Here is a 13924-nt window from a genome sequence, read left to right on the forward strand (position 1 = left end):
CCCTTTTCGACATGACGTCTGACGGCTCACGGTCGTGATTTTGGAAGGTGGATGGGCGGAACTGCATCGCACGGCCTCCGGATTCGGGTATAGTCCCATCATCCGATTTCCTGATTCGGCAACCGCCAAAGAGCGGACCCCGGCCCTCAAACGCGGGTCAGAGAAAAACCTCCTTAGCAGCACGAGACTATAATGGGTGGTAGAGAGATGAGAGACAAGGAAGATGAAGGGAAAGAAAAAGAAATACTTGTAACCCCTCCCTCCCTAGAGAGACCAAAAAGATTTCCCAATGTAGAAGAGGTACTGCACGTAGTCGTGTCTGGCTTCAGGTAGGTAGGGCTCAAACCTTACTCCTTGCAGTTTATGAAACAGTCCTGTTCAAGAAAAATCTGACGGGCTCACACGTGTTGGAAAGCTGTCTTCTTTTCCATGCCGCTCGAATAGTGAACACATGTCCATTATGAAGCGTACTTTCTTGATAAAAAAAAAATTAGATCTGCGCCGGGTCGAAATGATCAGGAAACCTTTTTCAACGGTGCGCCTTATTCCTCCCTCTTTGCCCCTGGTCAACTGCAAAACCTAATGCAGATGAAATTGTGCTGTTAATGTACTTTTCGCCCCGCCTCATTGAAAGCCGACCCAGCCGAAGTAGTATAGTAAAAAAAAGATAACATATAAGGCTTTTTATGTCTTTTCTTTGTGGCCACGACCAAGTTTCCCACGTCAATGTACATACGGGATTTTCCGCATACATGGACCAACTGTGACCCTACGAAAGCTGTCAATTCGGTCCTATAAGTGTTTTCGATATTGACGGTAGTGTACCATGATAGGCAGCTAATGGAAAGCGGCTCCGTGCTATAGGCCAACAATAAGCATCTGTCATCCCGATGACCTTGCTCCAAGAGGGAGAGTGCAAGAAAACGAACGACATTTGGTGTACATGGGTGACATTATATGACCCAAATCTTACCGCTGAAGATTGTCACCCTAACAAGAGCCAAGAGGCGCGTGAGACAGAACGACTCGCCTGCCAAGCTTCTTTGCCTGCCAATTGCGAGAAACCCATGCATTATGAGTTGACGCCACCAGCTGTACCGTCATTAATGCATGCTGTCGTCCAACTTGAAGCTGCGAACTCTCTCTCTCGATACGTACGTCTTGCATTCACAGGTTCCGCCTGCATAGCTGAACCGCGACTTAATGTACTTTTTTTTGTGTCTGGCGTGAATGAAATAATTGGATGATAAACTAGCAATGAGCGCAGCACTCTCGAGGATCAATTGTCGTACTCGATGTGCATTCAAACTAGATATTTTGTAAATTCATGAATATCGAGGCATTACATCCCTGCGAAGATCCTGAATTACTAAAGAAAACAACATTTCATAGAGCTGGTTCCACTCCGAAAGCTCCCATCAACGGGAATGTGCTGCGACGTTACGCTCCGCGGCTCAACCGACAGGTAGTAGCCGCCGGGCTTAAATCTGGTCGCGAGCTTGTGGTGCCATCGTGAAAGCTTCGAGGTCGGCAATGACTTTCAATCTTTTTTTTGCTAGCGACCTCGTCTTTAATCCAAGAGTGAACCCCATTTTTGTTTCGAAATATGATCTGCCGGTGATGATCGTGAGTTTCACAGATGAGCTAATAGGCACACACGGCCTGTCGACATGGTCATATCCGCAACTTCCTACAAGGTCTTGGTGCTACTACTAGGTATTATGGGCCGATGCTAGCAATAGCAAGCCGCCCTTTCGTTGAAACGCCTTTTCCCAACTCCACCAAATAACCAACCACGACTCATGAGCAGCCTATATTTCATGTGCAGCATTTACATATAGTCACTTAGCTGTTTCTTGTGAATTAGTTGCTTCAGGTTATGGATTAGTCTCAATGTTACTACCCGCTTAGAAAGTTATGGCTCAATTGACTTGCTCAACTCCATATACTCGGCCAAAACAGTGTCTAAAGTATCGTGTGTTCTCTTCGGTTAACAATTAAAGTCTTAAAGTCCTTGATACTAAATCTCTTGGATTATTCATCAAAGCAAATATTTTCCGAATATCAAATCTAACACATCAGCATGCATATTTAATGATTCAAACCTGATACTTTTTGGAGAATATAACAGTGCTCTCTAGGGCGAATTTTGCTGGCGAGACGTCGAATCGTTCTTACATAGTATTTGCCTAGTATGCATGGAGCTAAAGGTAGAGTGGTCAATTTGCACGGGTGAAATCTAGGACAAGCTGATTTCAGAAAGACATGAGAGAGAAGAACAATCGATTCTGATGTTACAGCGAGTAGCCAATTCTTAGAGTCATGTTGAGACAGAAACCGCCTGGCTTTACTTGCACCATGCTAAATGCATGATTTATCACATTTACAATCTGGACTTGTCTTTTCATAGAAAAGAAAGATGTTTATTCTCAATTTCAGAAGTTCATACTAAGGGAACTTGAATATTTTTTGAGCCAATATTATAGAATGTGTTCAATGCAATATCCGTCACCTGTGACCTTGTTATTTGGTCCAAGTCCTAGCTTGCTCAGTCTTGGCTCCCGCACAGTCGCCATCCCCACTCCGCTACCCTCCATGTGCGCGATTTCTTGTATGCACGGATATATAATCTCTTGAACCGCAGTTTCAACATCCAATCATCAAATCATGATGATTAACACCTCCGGGGATGTGGTCTAGTGGTATGACGTTTCCTTAGCATGCGATAAAAGCATGGAAAAGGTTCTGGGTTCGATTCCCAGCTTCTCCACATTTTTGCTCTTTTTCACTATATTTAGCTTGTAATTTTGCTGTTCTATGTCCCAACCACTGATTATTTTTATGACTGGCTTGCAGTCTTGATTGTTGTACCGGTGAAGAGACGATGCCTTTTACGAACTGTCATCCCATCGCCTTCCACAAGACAATCATTGTTGCAGCTTGGTGTTTGTTATTCCCATTACGGCCTGTGACTTTTGCTTCATCAATCTATAAAGCGGAGTGCTTTCATGGGGAGAAGCCCTCTTGATATCATTGCGCAAATAATACACACAGAGGAAATGTGTGTAACGTAGGTGCTTGTTTAGATGCATTTGTCCTCATGTTGTGCATTTGTGTGTCTACATCCGTGATGGATGCTTTGAAATTAAAGGGCCCTAGAAACATCTACTACAGAAGCAGTCAAATGATCTTTGCCATCACCTGCAAGTAAATCGTCTTGAACATGTGTGTATTTTCAACAACGGCATGACAAAAGCTGCAAACCATGGCGAGAATCACAGTGTTAATACGAGATCAGCCATTATAGCTGCCAGCTGCAGGTCTATGCCAGCTGCCAGCATCAAGCTCCCTCGCCATGCAAAAGCCCAAGCTTAGCCCCGCCTAAAATTCAACTTTGGCTTGCAAAGTGGAGTAATGCCCTTCTGCTGCACGGGCCACAATTTTCCAAGCCCACAGAAACTGCAACAAATTCGATATCTCGAACTTTTGGCTTTTCTCTCTTTTGACCTATTCCGCTCCTTCAACGCCCAACGACCAACCCCCGTTTCGATTGCCTGGTAGAGTAGTCAAAACACCAGGTGAGTATTGACCATTGACAAGAGTCTCTCTTGTATTCTCTACATTTGCACTCTCTCCTTTCCGCAATCAAGAGATTGCTCGATATTCGAGGAATCCTACGATTCAATATTTTCCGCACACCATCAAAATCTCGTCAGCCGAATCAACACCCAGCTAACCACTCGTTTCTCTCCCCCCAATAGAACACTGCAATCATGGGTATCTCACGCGACTCTCGTCACAAGCGATCCGCCTCCGGTGCCAAGCGCGCCTACTACCGTACGTCTCCTTGAAAAGAAATACCGAGCAGAAGCCTTTCTTCCATGTCAGAAATGGCTGGAGAACTCCTCTCGCGTTACAATTACACACATACAATCCCTCGTTGTGATCGGGGAACAGGCGTAGTGTGAAATCGAAACCTGTTCCTCTTGATCCCTCGAAAACCCGTATGCATTTTGCCTTGTCTAAATCATACGTTCTGACCTTTGTCAACAGGGAAGAAGCGCGTTTTCGAGTCTGGCCGTCAGGAGGCCAACACCCGTATCGGCCCCAAGCGCATCCACACTGTCCGCACCCGCGGTGGCAACCAGAAGTTCCGTGCTCTCCGTCTCGACTCTGGTAACTTCTCGTGGGCCTCCGAGGGCATCACCCGCAAGACCCGTGTCATCGTTGTCGCCTACCACCCTTCCAACAACGAGCTGGTCCGCACCAACACCCTGACCAAGTCCGCCATTGTCCAGATCGATGCCGCCCCCTTCCGTCAGTGGTACGAGGCCCACTACGGCCAGGCTCTCGGCCGTCGCCGACAGCAGAAGCAGGGCAAGGAGGAGGAGCAGGTGAAGAAGAGCCACGCCGTCGAGAAGAAGCAGGCCGCTCGCTTCTCCGCCTCCGGCAAGGTCGACTCCGCCATTGAGAAGCAGTTCGAGGCCGGTCGTCTCTTTGCCGTCATTGCCTCGCGTCCCGGTCAGTCCGGCCGCTGCGACGGCTACATCCTCGAGGGTGAGGAGCTTGCCTTCTACCAGCGCAAGCTCCACAAATAGACTGCCCGCTAGCTACGGCTGGGGTCAGCTATTTCTTGACGTACAAACACTTTTCAGTGTGGGAAGGGGCGAAAAATGAAACTTATGACGAGGAAAACGTCACACAGCATTGCACTTTGGTAACGGTGTTCATGGATTATGCTCTCTGTCTTTTCGGCAAGGATATGGGTTCATTGAGACTAGGGTCAGGTCAAATAAAAGATCAACCAAAAGTGCTGCCATTTGAGAAACAACCTGTCATCTTCTTTATTCTCACCCCTTTCCCCCTCTGAATGAATTGTACGAAGATTAGATGTCTAGGAAGTTTAATGTGAACAAAACTGTGAAATCCACCTCTTATTAAGGACTTGCTTTGGAAAAGTCGTAGTAATCGACTGCATATCTGAAAGACCAGTCCCTGTCCACCCTATCCATCACCTTGTACAAGCAGAGCAGACCCGCGGGAAAAAGTTTTTCTCAGTACCCAGCAATCCGCTTAGGTACTTCTCATATGTCCTCCAAGTACATATGTAGCCGCTCTGTCCAAGTACATCCGGCCCCGTTTCTTGTCAAACCTGTACACTTGTATGGCGGAGCCTCAGAATGGCGAGAACATCCACAGAAAGAATATCTAGTCTCCATTTCCTTCCGCTATTGTATCCATATCGGGCATGAGACACTGGGAAGAGAACGTATTTCGCACCTCTCACCGCTACTAACAAGAAACAAAATCAATAGCCAAGCTTTGCCAATGCCCACAAATTATCTCTCAACAGGATAGGTGGCACATACTGCATAGTGAACAAACATCACGATCTCAACCAGGCATGCCATGCATGGAGTCATAGATCATGTGAATTCTATCATCAGTCATGAATGACACTGATTGATTGGTATATCCTCCAGCACCTTTTCCATTCAAGGCCCCAAACCTCCAAAGGGGATGATGTGTGCACTATGGTCTATACAATACTCGACTGTTTTATCCTCTTTTCCCCCGAGGTACGGCAATACCAAGATGATCATGTTGGCTTTCGCAGAACTCGTTTCATCCATGAGTAGACGCCATTTCCATCTATATCGAACAGTGTGCGCCAGGGCAAAAATACAAAGAAACCACTTCAGCACGAGCAGACGCAAAGATTCCCGATCTACCTGTTGGCCAGACCAGCTGCGTTTTCCAGACCAAGGGTCGATGCTGACGACAATAGTCCTGCCTTTCTCGGCATTTTCCTCATGCCGGACAACTCCTTCTCCAAATGCAATACGGCATGGTTGATGCAATGTACAAGATGTCAGGTTGAGATATGTGATGTTGCTTATGGAGACCAAACAACTAATTGAATTGTTTTTTAAGGTCTGCCCACTTTCTCTGTAATGTTTCATACTGAGAGTTGATCTATATGCATGTTAGTAAAGAGTCTAGTTGAGTTGATGAGATTGGATGTAAATGTTGACTTACCTCGGCGTATCGCATCTTGGTCTGCACCAACTCTTCCTCGAGCTCGCTCATCTCCTTTTCGACCTTCTGATTCTCCTCGTGGACCTTTTCATTTCGCTTCATGAGGCTGTCACGTTCCTCCTTCCAGGCATTCTCGAGTTCCAGTGGCTGCTTCTCAATGACGTTGCGGAGCTCCTTGACCTGCCCCTTGAGGCTCTCGTTTTCATCCTTGAGCTCCTCGTTCTCGATCTTAGTATGGACCAGCTCATTAGCCATGTTAGTTGACTCGGTATCGGCGGCCTCTAGTCTTTCCTCGAGCTTTCGGACCCTAATAGCGTAGCTCGTGTTGGACTGCTTCAGATGCTCCATCTCTTCCTCACGCTGCTTCTCGGCGCGGGTCTTCTCTTCCCACTCGCATGTGTATGCCTTCAATAGCTCTGGCGTGATCTTGATGTCGCAAGCATCACGGACAAGTTGATCAGCTCGATAGACTTCCTTGTCCACACTCGATGAACTGCTTCCAAAGAAGCCATTCTCAAGAATGCTACCGCTGCTTGGAGCCTGGTCAATATAGACATCAAAGAGTCTGTCTCGCAAGAAAGCAGTCAGCTGTGCCATGTCGGTCATGCCGAGAAGCGTGGAAGCGTTCTTTTGCATCAGGACAATGCCAAATTTGAGCAGAGCAGACAGGCCCTCGGAAAGAATCAGATCGTAGATTCTCATGACAAGCTGCAGAGGGAACCTGTATGCAAACAAGGTCAAAAACCATTGTGTCGCATATAGGTGGGGCGAGATGCCACGCCGGTTAAGGTGGCAGTAAACTGCAGGTTCGTGGTCCTCCAGTAGCCGCTCAAACAAGAACAGATGCATGTGCAGGCCAGGCATGTTCTCCACAAACAAGTCTCTCAGCTTGTAGTGGTTCATGAGTCGTACTAGCAAGCAGAACGCCTCGTCCTCTGGCATGTTGAACAGCAGAGGCATGATTAGGAAGTTCATCCCCTGTGCGTAGCCTACGCTCTCATCGAACAGGGCATAAGCTTTGCAAACTCCAAACAGGCCCTCTTGAAGTCCTGCTGCTTGCGCATGCTTAGAAAAGCTTGTTCTTGAGCCCAGGTCACGTCGGATTGTCTTCTCAAGTTTTGAGATCATGGCCGCATCCTCCTTGTCCTTCTTCTTGCGTTCAGCGGCAGCCAAGGCTTGTGCCTTCAGAATGGCCTCGGCCTCCTTTTCTGAAGGAGGCGACTTGCTGCCATTGGCGCCACCCACCTCGTCGGAGTGGACGGAGGAAGAAGACGATGCAACGGTTTCCTTGTCGATGCTCAAGCCATTGCTCATAGAACTAATGGAGGTACCGGCGCTGTTCCTCGATACATCCCTCTCGGTACCGCGTGCTGCCAGCTCTCTGTAGACGTGCTCTAGATCCTCGTTCTTACTTTGTGCCAGCACTTGCCACACCACGCCCCGGATTACAGTGGGGATTCCGGTCGTGATGGCCTTGTTGAGCTCTTCGGGGCTGGTCTTGGCGACTGCAGACGGACCTTCATAGACAACAGTTTGCCAAAGATCCCAGTCAACCTGGGCATCTGCTTCAGCAGGTCCGGCGGACACACCCGAGGCAGTCCCGGGCCTTAGTGGAGGGTTGGCATCGGTTGTCACAGGGGTAAGCGGTGGCTCGCCTGGGCTTGTAATTCCCAAGACAGAGGCTGCCTTGGCTGTGGCAGCACTGGCTTGATCCTTGTCTTCCTCGGCGTCTACTCCAAGGGAGATACCGGCTTCCTCCCTTAGACGCACCATCTTGAATCTGTCCTTCAGGCTGTGCCTAGCTGGCCTTCCTGTGACGCCCTCATCTCCTTCCTCCAGCTTGGCCAGCATCTCTGGATTGCTAGTCAGAGTTGCAATGGAGCTGGCAGTATCTCTTCTCGGAGAGCGAATCGGGCCAGATGGTGGCGATGCGGCAGGTTCCTTGCTGGTGGAACTCCTTGACAGCCACGAAAATGGGCTCGAGAGCTTACTGCGCGAGGTTGAAGTTCGGTCAGGGGCAGGGGGCTTTTCCGGCACTGCTGGGCCTGTGGATGGGCTGGTCTTGGGAGGACATTCGGTTGCTGGAGGCGACCAAGGCATAGCAGGCAAGGAGTTTGCAATGTTGCTCAAGGAGAGCTTCTTGGAGACCTGTTTTGGGGGAACAGGGGGTGGTTCATCTGCACAACCTGAGATTAGCTGGTTGCAAGAATATGAGCGTCCAAGGATGTTATCCTTCCCATACCTTTCTGCTGGGCAGCAACGGCCGGAGGATCATCGTCGAGACTAACAACGTCCATGTTGGAATGCGACACCCGACTCGAGGCAGTTGTAGCTCTACTCTCTGGTCGAACGTCGGGCTGGGCATCTGCCTCTATGACCTGAGGCTCAATCTCTGTCTCGGTCTCGATCTCGACCTCGCTCTCCTTGGGTTGCTCTGGCTCCTTGACCGACTCCTTCTCTGACTCCTTCTCTTGCTCTTCTTCGTGCTCTGTCTTTGCCTCAATCTTTACCTCTGTTGCTGCTTGCACCTCAACCTCTGATTCAGTGTCCGAGTCGTCTCTTTCGGTGACACTCTCTGCGGGCTCCTTGAATTCGTCGCCATCGTCCTTCTCGACGGTCGAATCAGAGCCAGAACTTGTAGGTCTAGTTGCATGCTGAGAAGCGATTGATTTCCTGGCTGTAAGGGATCTGACTGAGCTGGTGTCGACGGCATCTTCAAAGGTGTCCTATAGTCCAAAAAAATATTAGCGACTTGTCTCCCACGTTACACTTATCAAACCCCAGCTTGTGAGCTGATACCGTCTTCTCCCGAACGGTATAGGTATGGACACCGCCAGAACTGACATACCGTTTCCTTGTCTGAAGCCACATGTGAGTCTTCCACCTGGTGGTGAGCCTCAACGGACTGCGGCTCAGCTCGATCCGCCATGGCTACCAAAGCTCAGGGGGACTAGGACTAGTACAGTCACGGTTTGTCGGCGATTGTTTCGCGGGGAAAAATTAAAAAGTGTTGTTGCGTGTCTCTGAGGAAGTTGTCGGGGTCGTGAATTAGTGAAATAGAGACGTGTCGAACGAAGGTTGGCAGAGTGGCTGCTTGACCGTTTGCTGAAGCTTGTCTGGGATACGTGGGTAGGCAAGTACTCGAGCTGTCCTTTGTCTGGGCTGGCGGCGACCAAAAAAGTAAAGGAGGGCGGCGGATGATTGGTTAGTGTATTGTCTGCCCGCGCGTTTGTCAGAAGCAAATGACTTCATCCATTCATGCAAATGTGTGAAGGATGAATGAATTGCAGCCGGATGGATAATTGCAGCTCAATAGGCTGTGCGTCACTGCAAAGTCTACTATTCAGCTGCCGAATTGTAGTTCCCTCGAAACAAGTTTGCTGGAATGTCGGAATCTCCTGAACCTCGACGGACGAGTTGAGTGAATGGGATGGGATGTGTTTCGTTTAGTCGGCTGCAGGTCAGGTCTAGTACAGGATAGAGGACAGAGAAAGGCAGATCGGTTCTCACCCACCCACATCCTAAACCGCCAGTGGACTTGCTTTAGCGCCTGGACCCTTCCGAGCAGCAGCAAGGATGCGCGGTTCCAATTGTTCTGTTGGCGGGCTGGTGGGTGTACCGGTCGGCTTCCACCAACGCACTAGCGGCTTCGAACAGTGGGCTTTTTCGAGCCTTGAACGGTGACTTGTTCTTTTTTTCTTTTGACCCTGCAAAGTTTCGTGACCGCGATTCCCTGGTGCGGAATTGATTTCGATTTGCAATGCAAAACCCAGCGGGTGAGACAAACAGACAGGCTAACACGACGGTTTCCAGTGGGCAAGAAGTTTTTGTAGCCGTGTTTAGTTTGTGATCACACTCTTCACACCAAATGCCGCTACCCGGGTCGATTGCCATTCTTGACCGTTTGCGTGTCCTTCTATAAAATATGTGTCTGCCTTCTATATTGATTCATGGAAATGCAACATGGACAGCATGAATGTAGGTACTTCACAGGCCCAGGTTTAGGTACCTTGGCCTAGATCCCCAACCGCTAGCAGTGCTACCTATGCAGGGCCCGCTGTAGCTTGAGCGAATCGTGGCGCTGGGCCCAGCTAAGATCTCCACCATCTTGTCGGTCAGGGGGTGTGGGTGGTTCGAGTGAAAGGGGGGGAAACACAACACAGTTTTCTGCCTCTGATCAACGCTCAGGACGAGGAAAAGGTGAGTTTGCTTTTGTGCAACTGTGTCAGACTGGGAAATGACGTGAAACATATGGCCAGAGAGTAGTATATGTATCAAAGTTTCTGGGCATACTTGGCCGCATGGCTATCAAAGTAGGTACAGACATGAAACGAAGACCTACGAGGGGAAAGGACCAAACCAGAGAGCTCTTGAATCAATCAACCCGGTTTCCTAAGGCTCGGCAAGACACATGCCATGAGCTGGCTAGCGGGCGGCCATTTCTCACAACACCCCGCCTCGCTTTTCTTTGAGGTTCGACCGCCATCAAATACAAAGGGTTCTTACGTTCTGCCTAGGTACCTACTTGACCTGAATATTGAACAGAATACCTTCCAGTACATACATGGCGTACCTAACGTAGGTATCAGTGCATGTATCCAACTATCATATGTAGGCCCTCAAGTGCTGGCCACCTCCATATAAACGGCGGCAATGCCAATACATTAACAGCTCCCCAGCCCCTGAGACGGTGCAGGCACGTCACCCACTAAAAAAGATCCCATATCGTGTCAACAGGCGGTGCGGAAGGAAGGAGCTCACTTTTATTTACCCATTCATCACCCCACCGACTCGACCGACACTTGAATCGTCTTAAACTGCGAGGGGGTAAAATTTGCGTGATGACAGTTTTGTTCTATGCTAAAGGAGTATCTCTATTTGTTCTGCTGTCAACGGTACCAGTGGACGAAGCTTCTCACGTGATACCCCTGACAGCAGACATACAGCATATGCACTTGGCTAAACCAGCCAAACCCCCTTTATCGCTACTTTGTCGCTAAATATTCACCATGCCCAGAATATAAAGAGATTGGCAGGGCAAGGACGTAGCCAAAGCAATGCATACTTATACTCATATTTCGTTCTGTCGATCATCTTTGCAAGTGCTTATGCTACCGACGTCGAGTATGTCTCTTGCTTCTCACAATATATTGCTTGACTAATGCCAAAATCTTTGGTCCAGACATTCCCGACCAAAAAATATTTCGTCATTGAATTAGCTTGTCCTTGGCGTGCCTTCTTCCAGCTTTAACCTCCAGCGCAATGCTGCAGCGGACTTTAGTAATGATGACATTGTTCTTATCATTCTCAATCATATACCTCTTTTCACCGGGTTTCCAGTTTTTGTGCCATATCATCAAATATCCCGGATTCGGGACAACCTGAATCAATCATGCATCACCAAGGGTTTTCTAATGTGTTGCGACTTGGAGGTGCAGCACCAAGTGCTTCTGAGACTGCGTTGAGAGCCGGGAGTGCCTCTTTTTTTTTTTTTTCGTACTCATTCCACGCTCTTACGACGATAAGAGTTTGCAGCTTCTTGCTTTTCCCAACGATTCATCGTCCATCATTTGGAATCCGTGAGACGTTCTTGATAACGGCGGCGACCAAAGGACTATTACCATAATCGAGGAGTATAATGATTGTACGCGCTTGATTGAAACTCATCTTGGTTTGCTTAGGGTTCTGGCTCGTGACCTGAGGCTAGATCTCGAAATGCAGCCGATCATAGATTGATCCCTCTCGATTAAATGGTAGCGCGGAGAGTGTCTCTTTCAGCAACAGCCTTGCTTAATGGATGTGAAACTAGCAAAGTCTACTTTTTGGCAGGCATTGCTGGACACTAACAACTGTTTTGTGTACCAATTCTGCTAGCCGACTGTTTGGGTTGTAGAGCTCGATACGTTGGGTCCATCGACAGACCCGACTCGTCGTCTGTGACGACGAAGCCGGGCATGCCGTGTCCACCGACACGGTGTTTTTTCCGGGTTTCGTTGGCCCGTCGATTGGCCGTCGGGCCTTCATATCGCCCATGTGATCCCCACGATTTCTTCATATCCTCCGATTGTTCAATTGTCTGTCTTCGATCTCGGAGAATGGTGGTTTGAAGATGTAGTGGAACTGTCATAGGATGCCTCTTGGTGAGCAATAACAACAACCTGAAGAAGCTCGGCGAAAATGAACTTGGGGCCCAAGTGTCGCGAGCCCAATAGATGCCATTTTGTCCTCGGAGCTATCGCCATTGGATACAGGAGAACCCAAGCTTTGATGTGGCTGGCCTTGGTATGAAAGTAGGGGACGCATAGGGTGGGCGCCATCGCGACGTTGCCCCTTTTGCAGTAGCAGAGTCTGTCGTATAGGCGTGAGTAATTGCAGCTTTCATGTGAATTTGATTCGAAGATTGTTGGTATATAGACTGGTTCTGAGCCTCCTGTCTGGTCATGCCATTGCCTGCTGTTTGCACTCTTGTGGTTGAAGAGGCACTGTTCAGACACCAAGGGACTGGAATCCAAATCTGCGATAATTAGGCGAATGGTGCTATACCACCACAGCGGCGATTGACATGCTCCGTAGAGAGCTTTGCCTAGTCGGCAAGCTTTCTTGTTTCTGTCGCCGCATCCATATGGCTGTTGGACGTAAACGAGGGTCCCATATTTGCCGATGGTTTCGAGAAATACCTTGAAATCAATGTGTTCCGTTGCTAGATTGAGAAGTGCGACCAGAGTGAAGGGCACGATAAACTTCAGGTCGGTGAGACAAAGATAGAAAGGCGTTGAATAATCCTTCAGTCTACATGTGAGGAACAAGCAAGGAAATTTGTGTCATAATGTCGCTCCTAATGGTTGGTGCCAATTGTACCCTTCGTCATACATTCTTTCTAGGGTTCAAATATTGGCAAAAGAAGTAACTATTGGTCATCAGTCATTCATATCTCTAGGCAATCCTGGCCGGTATGAGAGAAAGAACTTATTCATGGATTTGAGGACTGAAATGCTGCTTTTCAAGACGATGGCATTGTGTCACAAAAGGGTGAGCTCGGATCTTATACACCGATCGGAGAACATTTGCTATGATTATTATGATATGGTTGTAGATTGTTCCACTCTGTTAAAGTAAGCACATGTATCCAGTGAAAGTCTGTACCAAGTACTGTTCCTTTAGGTACAGTCAAAGTCACGAAAGACTATGGGGCTACATGTGATAATTTACATGCGTTTGGGCAACAACTATCAATCGCGGTAGTCTGTCGGACAATCTATCGAGGTCTGCTTATCAGACTTTGTTTAGTGTTATACTTTACGCAATGGCATCACAGCCAAGTTCATCATAGCCCAGCAAACCACGCATGGCAGACCGATGGGTACTGCCGGTATTGAATAGTTTTTTAGCAACGAACAAATTGCTAAAGGGAGCAAACAAGAGAAGAAATGTCCGCCGCCGACGGAGCTGTATAAGCGCCGACAAACCTTAAAGAGGATGGCTACCGAAACATAGTCTATCAATGACGGCATTAGGTCTAATCGCCGGAGCCATCCTCGTGTCAGTCGGCAGCCAATACAGAGCTAATGAGTGGATAAGATGTCCACTTGTAAAGCCCCACCAAGATAGGTGAAATATGGGGGAATGGATGAGTGAATTTCCTATAGAGTAATCAGCTTGATTATTACACTGTCTGTCCAGCTCTGCGCCGAGGCAGGTACGATGCTTCACAAACTCGAAGCCCTTGGAAAGAGGGATGAGTCTGGTTCCCTAGCAGAATTTTCACCTCGAGACAACAAACTGTCAAGCCATGCGCTCGGAATTAAACCAAGCTCAGTTGTCTGAAGCTTCACAAATGAATCCAAACATTTCTTGCCGATCTTGAATCATACAAGGCTGATAAGTC

At 48.4% G+C, this 13924-nt stretch overlaps 2 protein-coding genes across 2 annotated transcripts; one reads left to right on the forward strand and one right to left on the reverse strand.

The window, feature by feature from the left end:
• Nucleotides 1–3773: 3773 nt before the first annotated feature.
• Nucleotides 3774–4598, forward strand: PFICI_08732 (40S ribosomal protein S8-B; the record flags this gene model as incomplete). The annotated part of the gene is made up of 2 exons (XM_007837313.1): nt 3774–3837; nt 4054–4598. The coding sequence occupies 2 exons, from the start codon at nt 3774–3776 to the stop codon at nt 4596–4598; spliced, it is 609 nt and encodes a 202-aa protein (XP_007835504.1).
• Nucleotides 4599–5913: 1315 nt separating this feature from the next.
• Nucleotides 5914–8968, reverse strand: PFICI_08733 (uncharacterized protein; the record flags this gene model as incomplete). Its single annotated transcript, XM_007837314.1, has 4 exons — nt 5914–5976; nt 6040–8216; nt 8282–8765; nt 8888–8968. The coding sequence occupies 4 exons, from the start codon at nt 8966–8968 to the stop codon at nt 5914–5916; spliced, it is 2805 nt and encodes a 934-aa protein (XP_007835505.1).
• Nucleotides 8969–13924: the final 4956 nt, after the last annotated feature.

Source organism: Pestalotiopsis fici, assembly GCF_000516985.1.
Source record: "Pestalotiopsis fici W106-1 unplaced genomic scaffold PFICI_Scf_6, whole genome shotgun sequence".
NCBI lineage: Eukaryota > Fungi > Ascomycota > Sordariomycetes > Amphisphaeriales > Sporocadaceae > Pestalotiopsis > Pestalotiopsis fici.